Source organism: Moschus berezovskii, chromosome 11, assembly GCF_049115385.1.
Source record: "Moschus berezovskii isolate FMDL1 chromosome 11, NW_MosBer_1.0, whole genome shotgun sequence".
NCBI classification, from domain to species: Eukaryota; Metazoa; Chordata; class Mammalia; order Artiodactyla; family Moschidae; genus Moschus; species Moschus berezovskii.
In genome coordinates this window covers 32873346-32897163 of record NC_142470.1, presented here as the reverse complement: position 1 = coordinate 32897163, position 23818 = coordinate 32873346, and the positions used below count along the sequence as shown (strand labels likewise).

Sequence of the window (23818 nt, the reverse complement as noted above, 5' to 3'; positions counted from 1 at the left end):
CTGACCCCTGCCCCTCTCTGCCTTTTCTCCCCAGGGTGTTTGGCTTCCCTGTCCACTATACCGACGTCTCCAACATGAGCCGCTTGGCGAGGCAGAGACTGCTGGGCCGGTCATGGAGCGTGCCGGTCATCCGCCACCTCTTCGCTCCGCTGAAGGAATATTTTGCTTGTGTGTAAGGGACGTGAGGGCAAACCGAGGTAGTGACACAAGGTTAAACAAACAAACAAAAAACACAAAACACAACAAAACACCAACAACGTGAGGATGGAGAGAAGTATCAGCACCCAGAAGAGAAAAAGGAATTTAAAACAAACGAACCCCACAGAGGCGGAAATTCCGGAGGGCTTTGCCTTGCAAAAAGGGTTGGACATCATCTCCTGATTTTTCGATGTTAAATCTTCAGTCCTATTTAAAAACATAAACCAAGCTCCCTCCCCACCCCCACTACCCCCTTTTTTTCTGGTCAAACCTTTTGTTTTCTACTCTTTTCAGAGGGGTTTTCTGTTTGTTTGGGTTTTTGTTTCTTGCTGTGACTGAAACAAGAGGGTTTATTGCAGCAAAAAAAAAAAATCAGTAACAAAAAATAGTAACCATACCTTGCAGAGGAAAGATGGGGGAGAAGGAAAAAAGGAAATTCTATAGAAATCTATATATTGGATTTTTTTTTTTTTTTTTTTTACTATATATCTTTTTTTGTTGTTGTCTCTAGCCTGATCAGATAGGAGCACAAGCAGGGGACAGAAAACAGACACTCAGGTGGCAGAGTCCCCTCCCAGCCACTGAGCTGTCTTGCCAGCACCATTCCTGGTCATGCAGATCACAACCCAATAGCAGCAGAGAGACGAGAACACCACACACAAGACCCTTTTATACAGTATTCAGGTGCCTACCACACAGGAAACCTTGAAGAAAATCAGTTTCTAGAAGCCGCTGTTACCTCTTGTTTACAGTTTATATATATATGATAGAAATGAGATATATATATAAAAGGTACTGTTAACTACTGTACAACCCGACTTCATAATGGTGCTTTACAACAGCGAGATGAGTAAAAACATCAGCTTCCACGTTGCCTTATGTGCAAAGGGTTTTAACCAAGGATGGAGAAAGGGAGACAGCTTGGAGGTGAACCGTTTCCGTGGTGGGGTTTTTTATTTCCCCTTGGCGTTTGACAAGGTGTGAAGGAGAATTTGGGAACAGTGTTCTCCCGCTTCTCCCTGCCAAAAAGGGGGGTGAGATTCGGTGGTCGGGACCGTGGAAAGCTGAGAGTGGGATCCATCCAGGCTCACGCAATAACCTTTTGATTTTTTTCGAAAAGGAGACTCCCTCGGCAAGATGGCAGGATGAGGGGTCTTCATTCCCAATTTCTCACATTAGCCGATTTGAGGGCTCCTTGCGGTGGGATCAGAAAAAAATCCAGAGTGCGGGCAAGTGACAGTTCAGACCCCACCTGGAGCAAATAAAAAAACATACAAAACGTACTGGTGCTCTCCTGTCTAAGTCGCTTTTTGTGTGTTCTTTTATGAGGCCCCCGCCATCCTCCCTCTGTGCACAAGGCGGCTCCGGCCCCTGGAATGTGATGTTTTTGGTCATCTCCAAAGGCTGCAGTTTTATACTGGGAGGCTGATGACACCTTTTGTTATCATTATTCTTATGGTTCTGGTTATAATTATGTTTGTTTTCAGATTTTCTTTTAAGAAAACAAAAACCCAACCCCCTTCCCTTTAGGTTTCAAACCAAGGTGCGGGGAGCAGGGTGCTTCTAAGTTAATGGTGGCCCTGGTGCCCTGGCTCTCCACCCCTCGGGCCAGGTGGGCCACCAGGCGTGGCGGGCAACAGCTGAGCGGCCGGGGGGGTGGGTCCCTGAGGCCGGCCTTCCGGGCGCATCCCTCTTCTCTTCTGCTTCCCTCCTCTCGAGTCACGTGTGTCAGGGCTGGAGGGAGGACCAGGCCCCTCTCTCCTCGCGTGTGTGATCGGAGTGGTGTGTATTTTTTTTCTAGTACTTGGTCTGATGAAAGCTGTGCTCTTACCTCGAGTCGGCAGCACCTGGAGCCCCAAGTGCACGGCACTTGGTTCCGCTTCCCACCGAGGCAGGCGGCCTGGCGTTGGCGGTAGGCAGGGATGGCGTGGGTGGCTCCAGGGTGAGGGCCCAACGGGCAGACGCCTGCCTGAATAGATGGGGTGTAGATATGTGGCATATAGAGATATATATTTTATAATGGGAGGGGGGAATGGCACCTCCTGGGACTGGCAGGGCTGGGAGGTGTGCTGTCAAGCACATGGTCCCATGTTCGCATCCCTAGAAAGATAGGGCCTATGGTGATAGGCGCTATATAAATACATAGATAGGGTCATGTATAAGAAATACTATGTCGTGGGGAGTGGGGGAAGGAGGCTCAGAAGGCTGAGTCTCGGGCCCCACTGCAGACAAGCCCCACACCAATCAATCAGTCCCACACGCACACACAGGAACATGTTTCTATACCGATGCATAACAAATGCACGTGCACACACACACACACACACAGCCAGGGAGCTCCCAGTGCTCTTCTCCCCAGGATTCAGGACTTTGCGGAGTCGGCCCTGCAGCTCTTTACCTCTGTTGCCCTGTTTGCAGGTAGACTGTCAATCCCAGAAGTTGCTAGGTGCTGAAGACAGGAAAAGGAGGAGGTTTTCTTTTAGCAGGTGCTCTCCTCTAGCAGGTAGCGTTCTATCTCTTTTGCCCCTGGTGATGTCAAAAGATTCTTCTGTTAGCAACCTGTGACACTGACCTGCAACCCTAGGCACCAGTCAAGTCAGCCCTCAGCTCCCCCTACCTATTCTCCCCCGTCCAAAATGAAACTGACATCCAGGGCTGTCTTGGCCAGGGGGCTTCCATTGGAAAGAAATGGGACAGCGAACCTCATCTTTGGAATAAAGCAAATTAGTAATTGGTTAAAAAAAATAATAAATTAACCAAGCTTTGAATCCCTTGCTCATTGCTCAGGAGTAAGCTCACAGCTGGTGGCCATGGTCTCCCCCACTCCTTTTAAGGGGTGCTTAGTCCCACACCCCAAGCTACTCATTTCCTTGCCAGATTGGTTTTTAAGATCATACCCGGTTGCTTCCTGCCAGCTCCGTGCTGTGATGGCAGGTGGTGATGGTGGGCTCCCACGGGGCTGGAGCAGCTGGTGGGGGGGTTCCCTCTGCCCCTCCCTCATTGGAGTCTGTACCCAACTGTGGTGCTCACCCTGCCCCACTCCTCCTCCAGCCAGGCTCCATCTTCCCGCCCGGAGCCCACCAGCACGACTCTGGAGGGCGGGGGAGGAGGGCTGCACAGACAGTCCAAGGTGCTCCCTCCCCTGGCAGTGGCCAATGCTAAGGTCTTCCCAGCCTGTGTCAGGGCTGTCTCTTCCTCTGAGGACCTTCTGGCTCTCTTAGGCCATGTGTCTGCTGCTGTGTGCAGGAGTTTGCTTTTCCCAGTGGCCCAAGTTCCATCCAGGGAGCTTGCATGGGGAAGAAACTTGGCGGGCAAGGATGTGGCAAGCCTTGAGGGGTCAGTGTGGGCCGGCCAGCTTGGTTGTTGTGGCTGATCCTTGTTCCTCCTGGTCTGGCAACCTGACTTGGCCAGAGGCCCCCTTGCAGGGATGAGCATTAACAGTCGCCAGCTTTTCTTCTAGCCACACCTGGGAGCTTGGTCCCACAGTAGAACTTGGCAGGTCCCAAGGGGACCTTGGGAATGTGCCAACTTGGCCAGGCTGGGGTGCTCTTTACAATCTTCCAACCCCAGGGGTGCCTCTGGGGATACCTTCTAAAGGAGAGCTGTGCTTGGACAGGCCTAGTCAAGGTTGTGCGTGGATTAAGGTGGGGGATCATTGGTAGAGGCAGTGCTGTGGGAGAAACCAGGAAGGCCTTTGGAAAATTCTGGAGCATGTTCTCGGTGGATTTTTGTTTCTCTTGAGCAGGTTCATTTACAAATTCCTGGAAATGGGGGTTTCCAGGGACTTAGGGTGGTACCCCTACTTACTGCAGGTGCCAAGTGGAGTGTGGTGCCAAAGAGATCCGTGGCTCTGGGCTGGGGGAACTGGTCGGGGTCACAGAGCTGGGGGTTGCCTGCCCAAGGAGGAAGCTGGTCCTTGGCCAGCAGCTGGTTGGTGCTGACCTCGAGCTGGTTGGTGCTGACCCCCTTCCCTGGGGACCAGCCGAAATGTATAGGCTGGGGAGCCAGGCATGAAGGCTGGTTGAGTCTTGCAGTCAGCAGACAGCCACCCGGGTGTGTCACTGTCCGTTTTTCTTTCTAGACCCCAGAACCTTCCTGCTGTTGAACATTCTAGAAAGACTTCCCAAAAGAGTACAGGGGGCTGCTTTGCTTTTGAGCTGGGCCTGGGAGAGGTTGGCTGGCGAAGGTGCCTGTGTGAGTTTTTGATGAGTCTGTAGGACGCAGATTGGGACAGGCCGACCCAGCAGAAGGAAGGCTAGTGGACATTGAACTAGTCTCCCGCTGCTTCCCGAGCAACTGGCAATTCTGGGGAAACCTCAATGGGAATAGCCCACCATCTCCAGCAGAGGATGGTGTACAACAGGAGCAAGGAAAGGATTCTTTCAGCAGAGCCATCCAAGGAGTAGTCTTTGTCTTAATCTCCCTGATGACATAAGTTATATATAAAGTGGGTTTCGGAGGCAGTTAGGAATTCCTGTTGTCCTGCCTGGTGCAGAGATGCTGTGGCAATGGTATCTTTAAGAGGTGTCATTTTCAGGGAACATGCAGGGTTAGGGCCATGGGACCTGCCTGGCACCGCAATCTGATCTGATGAGAGCTGGTTGTTACTTGTGGTCAGCAGAGCCCAGATGCTGGTGAGAACTGGATTTCTAGTCAGGCCCTGTTTTGATCCTGGGAGATGAGGAATCTAAATTTGTCATCGGGCAGGGTCTAGTCTGGACGCTTCTAGCGCTTGTGGTTAGAGATGACACTGGAGTTGTCCTGCTCTCTTTTCCTCCACCTCTGGAGGGATGGCATGGAGCTGCCGCGGCAAGGATTAATCACAAGTGTTTGGAGGATCTAAGAGGAAGGAGGATAGGTTTATATCAAGGATGGACTCCACTGTTCTAGCAGAAGCTCTTGGATCTTTCCGTTTTGGTAAAGGATGGCTGGGGTCTTTAGGATGTGAGGTTAGCCCCTCTTGCACTGTGTGTTCCAGAGACCCGGCTGATCAGGCCTTTGGTTGGCCACCTCCTGTTTACCGCTGGCCCTCGACAGTGGAGTCCAGGGAGAGGGACAGACAAGCAGGTCAGAAGCAGTGAGGACAAGGATGGAAGGTCCTTGGCTGGTCGTGACTGGCTAAGTTACCCTGGCGGAAGCCCCCAGACTCCTGAACCTCCCCTAACTGGAAAACTCCCCCGAGGGGCATGAGAGGGCGGCTTTCTCAACCTCTAGTCTCATGGCCTCCAGCCCTGGGCCCGAGAACATGAGCAGGGATCCGAAAGCATCACCTGAGTCCCATTTCACTTCAGAGACTGATTTGGTAGCACAGCCCTAGAATCCAACCAACCACAAAAATACCGAAATTCCTTAGAATACGCAGAGGGAGGAGGTGACTCAACAAGGTGCTAAAACATTTTATTAAAAATATATATTGTTAAATTAAGTCTGCTGTCTGGACAATGACTGTTTGTTTTGTTTTCTTGTAGTGGAGTTTAAAAGAGACTATTATTTTACTCTGATATATTATTATTAAAAAGGCATTTTAACTTTGTACTTGAAAACTAAATGAACGATTTCATGTGTTTTAGCTGAGGCATTGAAGTAGCGGGTGCTTACTTATTTGTGGGAAATCATGTATTCATACTGAAGAATAAACTCCGTAGCTGATTTGGTAATAACTTTTACTGTTACAGACGATTTCGCTTTGACCCCGGCGGGAGAGCACTTTGACTGCACATTCCACGCAGCTAAATGCAGGACTTACCTCCCCGACCCTCCCTCCCCGGCCCGCTCTCCTTTTTCTTCAGTTCCTCCTCTGACTCTTTGTTGTTGCTGTTTTTTTCTTCCTGGTTCCAGCATCCTTTCACCACTGTATTTTTTTTTTTTTTTTTTTTTTAGGGTTGCTTCTCTATTTATTGACAATAATAATGTACATTTCACAGTCTGGTTCTGGGACATCGGGGAGGGGGTGTGAGAAGGCCCTGAGTGGGTCCCCCCCCGCCACGCCCCCATGTCCTGTTGTATCTCTGTGTAAGTGATGCTCGTGACATAGCTGTTATGAAATAATTATAAAGAGGTCAGTGCGTACAGCAGATGTAGAAAGTCTGTCAATTCCGCCTTCATCACATTTTTTTTTTGTGCCCAGAAGAATATAATAAAGCTCCTTTCTAATGTACTTGTGCTGGAGAACACTTGAATAAATGGACTGTTTTTGTGCAAAAAGAAAAACGGAAAAAGCACCGTAATAATGTCCTTTTGTCTTGCGTCTCCTTCCCCCTGACATGACTGTTCTCAGCCTTCCCCAGAGAGGTTTAAGTGCCCCAATCGGGAGGTTCTAGCATTGGGTTTAGACAATGCAGTTCCTCCCTTTAAAACATCACCTGCGTGAACATTCGATAAGGATTGTAAACCAGATGAAAAAAAGGGTGATTTGATTGGAAGGTCAAAGATCAGTTAGTGAGGCACAGTTGCTGGAAAAGCAAATTCTATCCAAGGCTGAGTGGGGAAGATGATCATCAGAGGGGTCACAGGGCTTTGGTCATGGGCACTGTTCCCCTCTCTGGGTTGTTGTTTTTTTTTCCCAAAACACAGGGGCATCCAGAAGAGAGCAGCGGTGTGGTGGACAGTCTGGGTTGGGCAATGGACCCTGCGAGACACAGGTATTTGGCCTGAAAAAGGGAGAATTGAGGGATGAGTACGAACAGTGATAGGGCGAGCCCCGGGGGTGGGGTGATTCTGGGTCATTCATGTGGCAGGTGGAAGAGGGGCCTGTGGGCAGAGGTGAGCCTGCTTCAGCTCAGCATAGGGAGATCCTGTTTCACTCCTGGCCAGCAGTATATGGGCTGCCCTGAGTACAGCAAAACCCTGGTTGATCAAGAGGTGCTGAACAGCCACTGGGGTTCGTGCTGGGCTTCCCTGAGACCCCAAGTCTGGGTTCTTCTGGCTGACCAGCCCGTCCTCGGCACTGTCTTGCTAGTAGACAATGCCTTGCGGTTGGAAGAGCCTGTCCACACGCGACATCCCCTTTGTCCTCATGATTCTTTGCCTGACGGTCACTAGTTCCCGGTCCTCCCATCTGAGCACACAGAAGAATCGGGCTTTTCCCATCACATCTCCTCCCTAAGACCCCCATTCATGCTGCACTTCCATCCTAAGCGCTAAGCAGATCCAGCCAACAGTTTCTTCTCTTCAGAGAGGGTTATTCAAGGTTTCTTTCCTACATTAGATTTTGGGGGAGGTTTAGGACGGTGCCACTTTGCTGGCAGCTTTGAAAAAAATTATAAGGGGAAATTTTGAGAAAAAGAAAATAACAGGCTCCCCCCCCTCCCCCTTGGGCACTTTTTATTTTCTTTACAAAATTGTAAATGTGTATTTAATTTCTACTTTTTTCTCATATTTTTCAGTGTTGATGTAGAATTCTTTTTTTAAAAAATGGCTGCATGGCATTTTCTTGTTGGATGTTTGTTTATATATATATATATATATATATGCATTTTATTTTAGCTATAAATAGAGCTGCAATAAATATCTTTATATGTTGGCTTTTCCCCCCTATATTTTGTATTTTTTGTCTTTTAAGATACATTCCCAGAAATGAAACTTACTGGGGCAAAGTAGATGAACATGGTGGTTGGATCCTGACATGTTTGCCTGATTTCCGCCCAATCGTCAGCTCTGAGACTCTGAGTTCAGAAAGAAACAAATGTAGTCTTTTGTTGGACAGACTCCGAAATGTGTTCATCTCAGTGAGAAAGACTCAAGACTCTGTGAGAGAGAAGCTGGAGATCTACAGCTACAAGCCAGAGATGGAAGCGATACTATTTGGTCACTAAATTTTGAAAGTGAGCTCATTTGGAGTGTAGGCCTGGAGGAGGCCTGGTAGGGGGTGGAGAGTCTAGCTCCAAATTTCAGGAGAAATGGGAGGGTGTTTTTGGTGCCTTCCTCTGGAAGCCAAGGCTGAGCACCCCAGTGTCATCTGAGCTGGGGGGTGGGAGGTCTGGCCGGAGCTTATGGGAGGGAGTGGCTGGGGCCATTTCATTACTAGAAACCATCCTGTGAAGTTCCTGGATTTAAATAAGATGTTATTTGATGATAGAGGGGTTGGGAGAGATAGGGAAAGGGCTGGGCAGGAATCAAGGTAAATGGGGGTTGACTGCTTGAGGGAGGGCAGGCTGCCCTGGGTGGGGAGAAGGTGCCGCATACCACCAGGTCCAGGCTTGTTGGTTGAAGAGATCCTTCCCTGGGTGCAACAAGGTTAACTTGGGTCTGGAGTAGAATTAGAGGAGGGAGGAGAGAAGAGGCTGGCTGGGGGCTGGCTGGTTGGGGGAGCCAAAGCCATACATAGCAGAGCCAGAGGGGCAGGCGTGGGCAGTGGGTGACATTCCTGGGGGGTGCCGGTTTTGGGGGTGAGGCTGCAGTGGGGGGAAGAAAGTGTATGTTAGAGGTGGGGGCACAGGGGAGTCACATCCAAGGAGGATGAGGCTCCCTTTGGACAGTCCCCTGGTATCACCCCAAAGCTCCTTTTCTCTTTAGTTCCAACACACTTTAAAATGGGCTTTCCTGGTAGCTCAGACATTAAAGAATGTGCCTGCAGTACAGGGAGACCCTGGTTCCATCCCTAGATCAGGAAGATCCTCTGGAGAAGGGAATGGCAACCCACTCTAGTATTCTTGCCCAGAGAATTCCATGGACAGATCATGGGGTTGCAAAGAGTCAGACATGACTGAGCGACTTTCACTTTTCACACTTTAAAAGGCCATGGCCCACTCACCTCAGTGGTACCTTTCCCTCCCCCCAGCTGGGATCCTAGGAGGGCCTGCGGTTAGGCTGGAAGGCTGGAGGCATGGGGACAACAGCCTCTGAAGGGTGAACAACTCACACAGCAATTTCCAGAGTTGGGTTCCAATGTCAAAAAGCAGCCCTGCTAAGCTCTCCCTGTTCAACCCCAAAGTCCCAGGTGCACTGAACTGTGTCAGAAGAAAGACCATCATTTAGAACGCGCTTGTCTGGATCCTGTGTGGCCTCGGGCAGGTCAACCACCCTTCTTGAGCCTGGGTCTTCTCACTGGAAGCATGTGGCCTCTGGTGGTACCCTTGTGTAAAGGGAGAAGACTCGGAGCCTTTGGCTCTGAGGCCCTGATGGGTCACAAACCCTGCAGCCCCTCTCCCCACTGCTTCACTGGAGGTAGGAAAAATGCCAGTATAGAGAAATATATCCACCTCTCCCAAGGTGTCCATCCTTTGTCTGGCCCTGACTCGGCTTGTGTAACAGTGACGTGAGCTTACTCCATCACCGAGGTCCTGCCTGGCCCAGTGTGAGGACTTCCGTTACCTCCCTGTCCTTCCTCCCCTAACCCATCCCTTTCGCCTGTCTCAAGAGGGGGCTGTGCTGATCCCCATTCAGATACCCTGTTTCTCTGCTCCGCTTTACAGCAAAACTTGAAGGCACTCCCAGCCCTCACCAGCTCTGCTTGCTCATTTCCTGTTCCCCTCCCCTCTCCCCCAGCAGGGCCATCACCCCCATCCCATGACCTCTCAAGAGCTGGACCAGGGGATTCTCCTCCTCCCTGGGTTGCTGACATCGCACCCTGCATCTTCCTACGCCCCTGGGTCCCTTCCTCTTCCTGTCCTCAGCATGTGGGAGGGTCTGGGACTCCCACATCCTCCTCCACCTCAGCTTCCCTTGGAGGCCCAGGTTCATATATCCAGCTGTGATCATGTGTCCAGCTGGCCCCCACACTTGGAGGTTACACAGGCACCGTAAAGGTGACCTGAAAACCCGAATTCTTGGTCTCCTCTCAACCAGCTTCCAGTCTTCTGTGTCTCAGTAACTGGCGCTTGTGTGTGTGCTCAGTCACTCAGTTGTGTCCGACTCTTTGTGACCCCCGTGGACAGTAGCCTGCCAGGATCCTCTCTCCATGGAATTGTTCAGGCAAGAATACTGGATTGGGTTGCCATTTCCTCCTGCAGGGACTCCTCCTAACCCAGGGATCAAACCAGAGTCTCCTGCATTGGCAGGCAGGTTCTTTACCACTGAGCCACCAGGGAAGCCCTCCTATCACCCTGCAGAGAGTGAAATACCTGATAGTATGTAGCTGCCTGGGAAGCCCCTTCACTGGCATCAAAACCCTGAGGCTCATCCTTGATCCCTCCCTTTCTGTCACTTCCTATGTCTGGTTCACCAGCTTGTTCTAACAGTCCTCACCTCTAAACATATCCTTCATTCAGCCATCCTTGCCTACCCTATTTCTGCTGCTTTCGCGCAAGTCCCCATCATCTGTCCCCTCCCTGGTCTCTCTCCCCATCTTTTTGTCTTCCTGTCCCTTCTGACGCATTCAGTACACAGACTAATCTCATTAAAAATCAAACCCTCAAAAAAGCCGCATCAGTTGTGTGCCGGGTGGCTCAGACGGTAAAGAATCCACCTGCAATGTGGGAGACCTGGGTTTGGAAGATCCCCTGGAGAAGGAAATGCCAATCCACTCCAATATTCTTGCCTGGGAAATCCCATGGACGGAGGAGCCTGGCAGGCTACAGTCCATGGAGTCGCAAAGAGTCAGACGCGACTAAGCACAGCACATACAGCAACAAGAATAAACGTCACCTTGGACTCCAAAGTTCCACCAGCCTCAGACGACACCCAAACAGTGCTGGTCTTCTTTGCTGTAACCACACCTAGCTCTTTCCGGTCACAGGGTCTTTGCACAAGCTGCACCCTCTACCTGGAAAGCTTATTCACCTCCCTCCTCTGCCTGTTTTCCCTCATTTAGGTCTCAGGGCAGAGAGACACTCCCTGACCACTCTCCTATCTCAAGAAGTCTTGTTTCTACTCCTTCCTGTTTTATTCCTTATCTTTCTAGCTATCACTCTGAAATTCTGACTCATCATTTTGGCTTACCTGTTGATTAACTATCTTCCCTGCAAGAGCAGAGCCTTTTCCCCATTTTGTCAGGATCCCTGAAGCCCAGACCAGGTCTGGCACATAATCTCTTTCTAGTTATTATAATCAGTGTTATTACTAACACGTAATGAGTGCTTAGTATGTACCAGAAATCATTCTATATTAACATCTTCACAACCTCTATGCCAGGTACTATCATCCAGTTTTACAGGTGGGATACATACTTGGTCAGGATCGCTGGGCACACAGTGGCGGTGTCTGAATTTCAAAAGCTGTCTGCATACTTCTAGGCTGCAGGGTGCAGCCCGAGGTATTACCTGTCGCCACTTAGCCTCTCATGCGTGTTGGACTGATCCCCTAGGGTCTCTGTGGCAACTCCCTGCTCCCTCTTCAAGGCTCTGGGTGTGCAGCCCCTCACCCTTCTCTATTTAGTCCTGGCTCCTTCTGCACCCACCACCCCAGGAGGCTGTCTCTTTGGAATGAGGGAAATGCGGGAGTTGGAAGCCTGGGCATAGGGGGATCTCAGTGAGAGATTTCCTATTTTATAGCTCCTACTCTGTGCAAACAGGCTTCCCAGGTGGCACTAGTGGTAAAGAACCCACCAGCCAATGCAGGAGACAAAAGAGATACGGATTTGATTCCTGGGTTGGGAAGATCCCCTGGAGAAGGGCATGGCAACCCACTCCAGTGTTCTTGCCTGGAGAATCTCCATGGACAGTGTGGCGGGCTACAGTCCATGGGGTCGCAAAGAGTCAGACACGACTGAAGCAACTTAGCATGCACGCATTTGCCATATTAGTCCTCAAGACTTAGGTTTCTAGGGGGCCTTGATGACTCCTGGGTGAGCAGCCCAAGGGGCCTCAACTATGGTGGGACCTCTCCCTGGAAGTGAATAAGACCGTGTGCGTGGGGGAGGGAGCAGGGGCCTAGGGGGTACCGCTCTCACGGTCTACCTGCCTAGGGAACAGGGCAGGAGGTGGGTCCTGCTGACAAGTGCTCACCCTTTTTGAGTGAGGATGAGGTATCGCTAGTTTCCCAGAGGAGCAGGTCTCCTGATATGGGTCAGCTTTCACCACCTCCCACCCAAATCACATTGGTAACTAGTGCAGCGGGGGATGGGCTGTTGTCCTTGAGGGCTGGGCTTTGGGGCTGCTGTGTCTGGACAGGCCGCTGGTCTCATTCCCTGCTGCTCTGAGGAGGCAGGGACTCCTGAATGCGCCTGGAGAAGGTCCACTCGGGCTCCCCACAACAAGTTGAGTGAAGCCTATGTTGAGAGGTTCAAGACCATCCCTTATCGGTTCTGACCCTCCACTCTGTGGACAGTGTCACCAACCTCTCTGAACTGTGGTTTATTCACCCCCCAGATGGGTTCATGTTCTGCTTTAAGTAGGTCCTCCAAGAGTGGCTGTGGGGAGTCCTCGAAAGCCTGGTCAACCTGCCCCATCTCAGGGCTGGCTTCCGCTGGAACACAGGGCCAGAGACCCGGGGCCTCTCTCTCCCTTCTCTCTCTTTCTTCCTCTCTGGAAATGTTTTTATCCAATTACTTAAGTCATACTTGGCCACTGAATTAAAAACATTAGAAATTTTAAAAAGGCACAAAGGAGAAAATATGTGGTAGTTAGTCGGGTGTATATTTTTGTCAAAACTCATTTAACTGTGCTTTTAAATACACTGCAGTTTATTGTATGTAAATTATACCTCAATAAAGTTTTTATTTTTAAGACTCCCACATTATTGACATTTTAGTATATTTACTTCTAGACTTTTATTGATATATAATGTATATTCTATTGTATATACATATGTAAATGTTGATGTCTATGTATAAACCTACGTACACAAACTCTAAACAAGTCTCGAATTCTAAATGTATGTCTGAATATATCCATATTTGTCTTTTAAATAAAGATGGACCACGATGTGTGTGCCCTTTGTGAAGAGAGGTTTTCCACTGAGGCAGTTGGCACTTTCCACCTTCAGGAGGTCTTACCCACCCTCATGGGACTGGGCTGTGCGTACCAGGCCCCCATCCAGTGCTGCATGAACTAGTCTCTTGGGACGGGGAGCCGGAGAGTAGCACTTCCTGGACTGGCTAGGCCTCTCTCATCTGAATTTCTGGAAAGGCCTCTTAGGCCCTGTGAAAAAGGAGAAAAGAGGAAAGAGGAGGTATCAAGCCTGTGGGTGAACCCAGGGGAGGAGGCGACCCTGACGGAGGGACGTGGAAGTGAGAATGTCCAGGAAGTAAAGGATGGCCTGGGCAGGGAGGGAGGCCCACTCAAGGGGTCAGGAATGGCCAATGGCCATAGGGTGGGCTCGGTCACAAAAAGGAACAGAGAGTCCTGCCTGACTGATGGAAGGAGGCTTGGCAGAGCTTGGAATAGGTGTGAAGTGTTGGGAGTAGGGGGAAATGCATGGATGGATTCGGGGTCTGTGAGAGAGAACTGCCCAAGCGCTGCCACCCAGTTTTCTGTATAGCTGGAGCCCACACTGGGAAGGTCTAATAGGTGTTCCGGATCTCTGGGTCTGGCTGTGTAGGATGTACCGTCTAGTCTAAAGGGCAGAGAATGGACAGATGGAACCGTGGGGTGGTGCTACAGGGGCTGTCCTTATTTCCAGCAGGAAGATACGGCCAGCTGTCACCGTGACAGAAACTTTCTGATCAGCTCATCCTCCACCCCTTGAACCCCACGCGATGAATCACACTGTCTCCATCCTGGTGATATATTACAGAACCATGTGTTTGACAAAAAGGAAACAGGCCCTTTCAGTTAGGAAGGATGCGGTGTTGATTCACAGAATCGAACGGATCTCAGGGCCTGGCTCCAGACACAGGTTCTCTCTCTCTTTCTCGCTCTTTCCTTATCTCTCGACCTCACTCCACTTCTGTCTTCTGTTTGACTCCCTCTGGCCTCCTTCTGTAAACAGGCTGATTCTATATGGGCAGGAAGAAGGCCATTGAGAGCACTGTGTTTACATGCTCTCAGATGACGGCCCCAGTGGCGCTCTCCTGATAGCCTTATATCTAGCTCAGGGAAGTATTCTGATTGACCCTGCTCAATCCTGTACCAACTCACTACGGTGTCCAATCACTTTGTCCAGGGAAGCTGGGTACCCTGATTGGCCAGATCAGAGTGATCTGGGGGAGGGGAGGCAGACCCTGCTTCCAGAAGGGCATGGAGTTGAAAGGGGCTGGTCAAACCCAAACAGTAGCAACCAGATGCCATCACATATGGTTTCAAGGATGAAGAAGGCAGAGGGCCTGTGTTACAGAACACACCGTCTGCTCAGGGAGAGCGGACTGCAAGAAAGGTTCGTCAAAAATACTCGTGGGTGGTTGTCTTCAGACCACAGAGAGACCGCCCAGCTTTGGGAAAAAGTAGAATAGAAACGGGGACACCCCTATCTTGCAACTGATTGGTTCACATTTCTAAGGGCCACAGCAGCTTGAGGAATCGAATCTAAAAATACGGATCTTAGTAATGGTAGGAAGGCAGTGCAGCAAAGCAGAAAAGGCATACTGGCCAGGGTTTGAATCCCAGCTCTTTACTAGCTGTGCGACAATCAGCTTGACCTCTTCAAAGACTCCACTTCCTTATCTGTAAAACGGAATAACTGATGGCCTCCTTCCCCAGGCTGTTGTGAGGATTAAGATATGAAAGTCAGACAGACAGTTCAACAGAGCAAGTGTATGTGTACTCAAGTCAACGAGTTCTAACATTATGGTATGAGTCTTTGACTTACGCTGCCACCAGTGAAACTGTTGGTATCCCAGCTCCCTCCCTTTTTTCTAGGGGATCTTTGCTTCTCAGAAGTTGCTCCAGAGGCTTCCCTAATGGCTCAGTGGTAAAGAATCTGCCTGCCAATGCAGGAGACACAGGTTTGGTTCCTGATTCAGGAAGATCTCACATGCCAAAGAGCAACTAAGCCTGTGTGCCACAACTATTGAGCCTGTGCTCTGGAGCCCAAGAGCTGCAACTACTGAAGCCTGTGTGCCCCAGAGCCCTTGCTCCACAACAAGAGAAGCCTCTGCAATGAGAAACCCACACACCACAGCTAGAGAGTAGCCCCCTTCACCACAACTAGAGAAAAGCCCGAGGAGCAATGAAGACCCAGCACTGTCAGTTCAATCTCTTAGTCGTGTCTGACTCTTAGTGACCCCATGGACTGCAGCACGCCAGGCTTCCCTGTCCATCACCAACTCCCAGAGCTTGTTCAAACTCATGTCCATTGAGTCAGTGATGCCATCCAACCATCCCATCTTCTGTCGTCCCCTTCTCCTCCTGCCTTCAACATTTCTCATCATCAAGGTCTTTTCCAATGAGTCAGTTCTTTGCATCAGGTGGCCAAAGGATTGGAGCTTCAGCATCAGTCCTTCCAATGATTATTCAGGACAAATAAAGATTAAAAAAACAAAAACAACCAAGTCGCCCCAGATGCCTTCTTTACCTAGATAACATATTAAAAAGCAGAGACATTACTTTGCCAAACAAGGTCTGTCTAGTCAAGGCTATGGTTTTTCCAGTGGTCATGTATGGATGTGAGAGTTGGACTGTGAAGAAAGCTGATCACCGAAGAATTGATGCTTTTGAACTCTGGTGCTGGAGAAGACTCTTGAGAGTCCCTTGTACCGCAAGGAGATCCAACCAGTCCATTCTAAAGGAGATCAATCCTGAGTGTTCATTGGAAGGACGGTTGTATATTGTCACCTTGCTTATTTAACTTATATGCAGAGTACATTACGAGGAACGCTGAGCTGGAAGAAGCACAAGCTGGAATCAAGATTGCTGGGAGAAATATCAATAACCTCAGATATGCAGATGACACTACCCTTATGGCAGAAAGTGAAGAGGAACTCAAAAGCCTCTTGATGAAAGTGAAAGAGGAGAGTGAAAAGGTTGGCTTGAAGCTCAACATTCAGAAAACAAAGATCATGGCATCTGGTCCCATCACTTCATGGGAAATAGATGGAAAAACAGTGGAAACAGTGTCAGACTTTATTTTTTTGGGCTCCAAAATCACTGCAGATGCTGATTGCAGCCATGAAATTAAAAGACGCTTGCTCCTTGGAAGGAAAGTTATGACCAACCTTGATAGTATATTAAAAAGCAGAGACATTACTTTGCCAACCAAGGTCCGTCTAGTCAAGGCAATGGTTTTTCCCGTGGTCATGTATGGATGTGAGAGTTGGACTGTGAAGAAAGCTGATCGCCGAAGAATTGATGCTTTTGAACTGTGGTGTTGGAGAAGACTCTTGAGAGTCCCTTATACTGCAAGGAGATCCAACCAGTCCATTCTAAAGGAGAACAATCCTGGATGTTCATTGAAGGACTGATGCTGAAGCTGAAACTGCAATACTTTGGCCACCTCATGCGACGAGTTGACTCACTGGAAAAGACTCTGATGCTGGGAGCGATTGGGGGCGGGAAGAGAAGGGGACGACCGAGAATGAGATGGCTGGATGGCATCACCGACTCTGTGGACATGAGTTTGAGTGTACTCCGGGAGTTGGTGATGGACAGGGAGGCCTGGCCTGCTGTGATTCATGGGGTCGCGGAGAGTCGGACACGACTGAGCGACTGAAATGAACTGAACTGAACTGAACTGAATGCTAAAGCTGAAACTGCAATATTTTGGCCACCTCATGCGACGAGTTGACTCACTGGAAAAGAGTCTGATGCTGGGAAAGGTTGGGGGTGGGAGGAGACGGGGACAACAGAGAATGAGATGGCTGGATGGCATCACCGACTCTGTGGACATGAGTTTGAGTGAACTCCAGGAGTTGGTGATGGACAGGGAGGCCTGGCGTGCTGTGATTCATGGGGTCTCAAAGAGTCGGACACGACTGAGTGACTGAACTGAACTGAACTGAACTGAACTGAAGGCAACCCAGCCCAAGAAGGCAGGTGGGACCCCTTCAGATGGAGAAAGGTGCTCTGAAGACCTGCTTTGGGCTGGTCTGTTCTGTCTTCCCTGTAAGTCTACTGCACAAAGGTTTGGCTTCAAGCCCCCTAATCTACTTAACATCAAGAAGGGCTTGGAATCAGCAGGCAAGAGGCAGAGTAAGGTGGGACACCTGGACAGCAGCCCTCTCCAGCACTCCTTCTCTGGGGCCATGTGCATGCTGCCTGTGGCCCTTTCTGCTTATCCATTTCCTTCCCTTGCCCCTGCCATGGACCCGCTAAAGGGCCGGTGTCCCAGTCTCCCTAATCTTCCACTTAGGCACGAGCCCTGGCTGACCCCATCTCTGACTCCACACCAGGTTTCTGGGACAGAATCTGACTGCCCAGCTTGGAGTGGAGCTCACTGCTAATCCAATAAGCTGGAGGGAGAACAGCTCTTGTGATATTGAAGCCTTTGTTTGGGTATGAAGTATGGCTGGCTCCCTTAGAGGTCCTGGCGAAAGGCCAGAGAGCCCTCGTCCCAGGTTCTCAGCTGCCTACTTGCATCCACGCCACATCCCAAGGCTGCCTTGTGTCCTCGCTTGACCAATGACACCTAGAGAAGAAGTATTCAGTGACATGAGATTCAAATTTCAGCACTGTGTGAGTTTCCTAGGGCGGCTGTAAGAAAGTACCACAAACTGAGTATTTTAAAACGATAGAGACTTACTGTCTCACAGCTCTGGAGGTGTAGAAGCCCAAAATCAAGGTGTTGGCAGTGCCAGGTACTCTTTCAAGCCTGCAGGAGGATCCTTCCTGGCCCCTTGAGCTTCTGGTAGCCCCGGGTGTTCCTTGGCTTGTGACAGCATCACTCCATCTTCACATGGCCATCTTTTCTCTGTCTCCAAATGGTGTTCTCTGTGAGTGTCTCTATCCAAACGTCCCTCTTTTTTTTTTTCTAAAAAATATTTATTTATTTGGCTGCATTGGGTCTTCATTGTGGCGTGCGGCATCTCTGTTGCAGCACATGGACTCTTTCGTTGTGGTGTACAGGCTTAATTGCCTGGCAACATGTGGGATCTTAGTTCCCTAACCAGGAATCCAACCCGAGTCCCTTGCATTGCAAGGTGGATTCTTAACCACTGGACCACCAAAAGTTCCTGTCCTTCTTCTTATAAGGACATCTAGTCATACCGTAGGATTAGGGCCCACCTTAATAACCTCATCATAATTTGCTATCTGCAAAGACCCTATTTCTAAAGAAGGTCATAGTCTCAGGTACTGGGGAGTTAGGACTTCAGCTTATCTTTTTGGGGATACAATTCAACCCATAACAAATGTTCCTAAATAAAATGTAATGGGATCACCACCCTGCTCATTCTGTGGCTAGCTGTGACATAGACCGTGTGCCAATTGTGAAATACTTAACTGTCTGGTCCTTCACAGAAAATATTTGCTGACCCCTCCTTAAAGGATTGGGTGGCAGTGGGAGGAGTTCACAGAAGGAGAAGGCTGGGGGGGTGGGGCGTCCTGGGCTGAAGGGACAGCAAGGCTAACCACAGTGAAAACTGGGATGTATCTGAGGCACCACGAACCTGGAGCTGTCACAGACCAGGCGTTTCAGGAGCTGGAGTTAGAACACAAAGTATCTTCAGAAACGCTCCCGGGTGAAGTGGGTGTGGGAGCCCTTTTGCACAAGCAGCACGGGGCACACCTGGAAGGAGACGCCTGGGAGGAGCCGTGGTGGTCCCACTGCAGAGAAAGCCCCGGTCAGGTGACTTTCTCAGGTACATCATTGGAGGAGGCCAGTGGGCGCTATATCACAAGCTCCTCTCCCATCAGGCCCCATCTTCCTCCAGCTGCTCCATGGGAGTTTGCTTTTGAGGCTGACGGTCCGATTCTTGATTCTCGAGTCAGGCCCTCTTCAGCTTCAGATGTCCTGGAAGCTCTTGGGCACATCGCCTGCCAGGTGGCGAAATGGCAGGTGGTGAGATCTCTCGTTGTTTCCGTAGCAGCTGGGCCATGGGAGCTGCCCATCTCCCACCCCTCAACCCAGGGCTCATCTGGCTGGGCTGGTGGACTGACCGCACTCGGGGCCTGGATGACATTACCTGAGTCCGGCAAAAACAACCCCACAGCAGCCCTGTTAGAGAGCGAGCGCCGGAGGACTGCACCCCACTTGGCTGCTGGCAACTGCAGCTCCAGGGACGTTCCTTGACTTGCCCAGGATCACAGGGCCAGGCCGAGCCTGGCTGGGTGGGCACCTCAGCCTCCTGCAGCCCTGGTCCAGGTCTCCCTTCTCTTTTCATTGATAACATAGCAACACCGAAAGAGAAACTGTGAAAGGAAAATCTCTCAGATCCTACCACCTTCCCACAGTTCTACACATGTGTGTGTGCTAAGTCGCTTCAGTCCCGTCCAACTTCTTGCAACTCTGTGGACTGTTGCCTGCCAGGCTCCTCTGTCCATGGGATTACTCCAGGCAAGAATACTGGAGTGGGTTCCTATGCCCTCTTCCGGGGGATCTTCCTGACCCAGGGATCACACTCGCGTCTCTTATGTCTCCTGAATTGGCAGGTGGGTTCTTTACCGCTGGCACCACCTGGGAAGCCCTACACATGCACATGTTCTTTAGAAAAACATTCTGACATGCTAAAATTGTAGAGAACACACACACACATGAGTATAATAAAACTGGGGAAATCTGAATGAGGTTAGTGGATTATATCACTGTCAATATCCCCATTTTGCAAGATGTTACCATTGGGGGAGACTGTAAAAGTGGCAGCTGTCTGTATTATGTCTACAACCGCATGTGAATCTGCAATTACCCAAATAAAACGTCAATTAAAAGAAAAACAATTTATGAAGCTGAAATCCATGAGTAGGCAGCGTTTCATGTTAAACCATTTTACACTAAGATGACATTGTAAACATTTCTGCAACCCTGGCAATAACCATCTCCTGGCTGCACAGCATTTCATTGTAAAGGTGTAAAATCCTTTATTTAACCATTCTTCTTGCTACATCTTAACTTATTTATTTTTTTCTTTTTTGACTGTGCCTTGAAGCATGTGAGATCTTAGTTCCCTGACCAGGGATGGAACACGTGCCCCCTGCACCAGAAGTTTGGAGTCCTAACTCCTGGACCACCAGGGTCCCTGTTTCTAAGTTTTAGTCACTGTTAATAATGCAGTAATGAACATTACTGTGCATGTAGCATTTCTAATTCTTTTGAATTACTTCTTTAGAATAGATTCCCAGGGAGTGGGAGTACTGGGCTTTAGGAAGTCTGGAGCTCTGTGGTTGTATTGTATTTTATTAATGTTTTGATACCTTTATTATTGCCTTTTCCAAGCTACAGACTGGTTTTTTCCCAAGCGAGTGAAAATTCTCTGCTGTGCCTTTCAGCATTCAGATTTGTAGGAAAGAACCAAGGACAGCCCCACCTGTTTCTACCCACACAATGTCACCTGGGATTTGAGTGGCAGAATGCCGGGGCAGCAAAGTTCAGCTAGAGGAGCTTTCACCGCCCACGGGGGCCTTGGCAGACATCCCAGGACCTTGCCGATCCTGGTGGGGTGACACCCAAGACTTCCTCCCCAGCGAGACAAAGCGGCAGAGGTTAGGCGGGCCCTGTGACTTCCCCCAAAATAGAGCAGGCAGTTGCTCGGTCTTCTGGGTGCTCCTTTCCTTTCTAGAACTCTGGGATTCAGCTAGGGGTGCCAGGTGGGGAGGGTGACAGGCCCACACTTTTCCAGGGCGATCTCTGCCCAGAAGGAGCAGCAGGGCGAGCCCTGGGCAGCGGCCCTTCTCCAGCTTTCTGAGGGCCTGGGCCCTGCCCCACCCTCCGGGGTCCCGCTGCTCAGGAGGGAGTGTGGGGGCCACTAGCCACACAGCCTGCTGGGAGCCAGGGGCCAGCCCTCGCCTGCTGGGACTGTATTATTTCATATTATTTTATCTCAATGAATTTATTATTCAAAAATTTGTTTACTTTATACTTTACTTAAAATGTTAATATTTTATTTTATATTGTTAAAAATAATTTTATAATTTCACTTTATTTTTATATTGTGTTTTATTATTACATGTTTAAATTCTTAATTTAATATAAAGTTTTATTAATCTAATTTGATTTGAGGGAGCAGTTAAGATGGCCAGATTAAAAACAGTTGAATTTGAATTTCAGATAAGCAGCAGATATTTTTTTCTTGTTTAGTATGCCCTATTTAGTATATGTGTGTTCCAAATATTCTGTCTTGTATTTTTATTTAAATCTGGCAACCCTATGAACGGCAGCAAGCCTTTCTTTGTAGGGATCTGACTGAGAGCCTCAATACCTGACACAGAGAAACTGAGGCAATTCGTGTGAACTGGGGGTAGGTAGGAGGCCTACCTGTGTCCCCTAACTCCTCCCCTGGCTGGCCTGAAGAGCCCCTCTGGACTGAACCGATTGCCAGCATCTCTACAGGGACCAGAGAAGATGGCAGGAGTCACAGCAGGAATCCAGGATGAGCCTCTGTGGTCACTGTTTCTGTCCCCCCAGATGGTAGAAGGGGACCAAGTGTCACTGAAGAGGGAGCACATTGGATTTTCCCAACCATGACCAGCCCACAGCCTCTGAAATTGTCCCTTGTATCCATCTCCTGTGAGTCTCAATCTCTGAGTGTGGGTCCGGGGTTGTTGGCAACTGTGGAATCCGGACAAGAGATAGATACTTCAGTTTCTCCATCTGAGAATTGGGGCTATCGTCAGGGTTACACAAACTGAGTGGTAGGAAAGTGCTTGGTAAGCTGCAAAGCACAGATACTCTGCGGTTCGAATATGTTGTACTTTCTCCATCAGTTTTCATTTAGACGCTAGGTTGTGTCTGACTCTTTGCAACCCCATGGACTGTAGCCCACCAGGCTCCTCTGTCCTTGGGATTTCCCAGGCAAGAATACTGGATTGAGTTGCCATTTCCTTCCCCAGGGTATCTCCCCAACCCAGGAGTTGAACCATATACCATCTCTCCTGCATTGGCAGGCAGATTCTTTACCACTGATCCATCGGGGAAGCCCTGTCAGCTTTCAGTTCAGTTCAGTTCAGTCGCTCAGTCGTGTCCGACTCTCTGCAACCCCATGAACCACAGCACGCCAGGCCTCCCTGTCCATCACCAACTCCCGGAGTTCACTCAAACTCATGTCCATCGAGTCGGTGATGCCATCCAGCCACCTCATTCTCTGTCAGCTTTACTGTGGTATAATTCACCAACAGCAGCATTCACCAGTTTTAGGTCTTGACCTGTGTGGATGCTTATGGTAGAAATTCAAATCGTAAACGAGGATATAAGGTAAAATGTCCAAGACAGAACCCTCTCTCCCTCATCTGCAGCCTCCAGACCTGCTTCTCAGAGGCGACCAGTTTCTTCTATGTACTTCTGATTTTTTAAAGCGTGTAGATGCTTTTCAGTGCGTGTGCATTAATTGCATATAGGTATATATGTGTGTATGTACGCAACCTTATAAACCTTACGGTGCAGACTTCTGCCCCCTGTGATTTTCACTTGCAAGTGCATGCTGGGGCTCTTTTCCTGTGGCTGTATCCAAAGACAGCTGTCTTGTTGTTCCCAGCGATTTGTTCTTATAAATAATGCTGCAGTGCAATCAATTCTTACAAGTGAAATTGCTGCCTTAATGGAGGCATGCGATTCAAAGTTGATAACTGTTGTCCAGAGACTCTAAGAATGGCTTCCCATTTCCTTCTCTACAGTCTGCGATTTTGCCTCACCCTCACCAACATCCCCATATTTTTGTCATTCTGATAGGTAAAAATTGGCCACTTATTTTAATTCGTATTTTTAACATTATGAGTTAGGCTGAGATTTTCGTATATCTGTTACCCGCATGAATCTCTTTTTCTGTTGAGTCACCTTACCTGTCTTTCTGCTGGGTTCTTTATCTTTATCTTTTAAGTTCCAAGCATTCTTTGCAGTTAAGGAAATTGGAACATTGTCTTTCATATTGTAGTAAATATTTCTCCCAATTTTTCAATGGTCTGATTTTCTGTATTTTTGCCAGGAAAGAGTTTTATGCTTTTTAGAATCAAATTAATTAATCATTTCCTTCTCGGTTTATGGAATTAGTACCATGCTTTTCTACTCTGACATTAGAATAGAAATATATTCATGCTTTCTTCTTATGCTTTCATAGTTCGATTTTTACATTTAAATCTTTGACCCACCTGCAATTTATTCGATGTGAAGGAGAAAGGTATGGATCCACATTTAATTGTTTTCCAAATGGCTAGCCATTTTCCCAATACTATTTACAGAATAATCCATTCCCCTAATCAGGTAATGCCAGCTTTATCATATTATAAATTTCTACCTATAAGTGAGTCTATTTCTGGACTCTTTATTTTGTTCTATTGATCTTTCTACCTATTCTTATATGTGTGCCGAATTGTTTTATTTACTCCAGCTTTATCATGTATTTTTTTCCTACTTAAGTTTTTTTAGAAATTTGCTGGCCATTTTTCACTCATATTTTTTCCAGATGAATTTTAGTGTTATTTTATCAATATAGTGGGTAGGCAGCCTGAAATATGTATTACAAAATAGCTTAATCACATCGTGGTACGTGATTTGGGGGAAAGGTAATAGGAGTTGGGTAAGCGTAATACATTGGCCCTATAATTCAGAAAATTATATTATGGGTATGTGGCAAACGTACAGATAAGCCTAAGGAAACTTCACATTTTCACAATACTGTCTTTTGTTCAAGACCAAACATGTCTTTCCATTTATTCGAGTCTTCTCTTTTGTGCTCAGTGAAGTTAACAGCTTCATGTTACCTACTTCTGCTTCGCTGGTGGCTCAG

General features: G+C 48.7%; 1 protein-coding gene across 10 annotated transcripts in view; it reads left to right on the top strand.

Moving 5' to 3' along the window:
• DNMT3A (DNA methyltransferase 3 alpha) overlaps positions 1–8264 on the top strand; it is a 107289-nt gene extending 99025 nt beyond the window's left edge. For 3 of the 10 annotated variants that reach the window (XM_088841226.1, XM_088841225.1, XM_088841227.1), the window contains exons 23-25: positions 35–172; positions 2000–2110; positions 5874–8252. In XM_088841226.1, the coding sequence (XP_088697352.1) occupies positions 35–172; positions 2000–2110; positions 5874–5910 (286 nt within the window). In that variant the 3' untranslated portion in view covers positions 5911–8252. Of the gene's footprint in view, positions 1–34 lie in introns of all 10 variants that reach the window. The other 7 variants (XM_088841230.1, XM_088841229.1, XR_016038543.1 and 4 more) reach the window with 6 other exon arrangements.
• The last annotated feature ends 15554 nt before the right edge of the window (positions 8265–23818 follow it).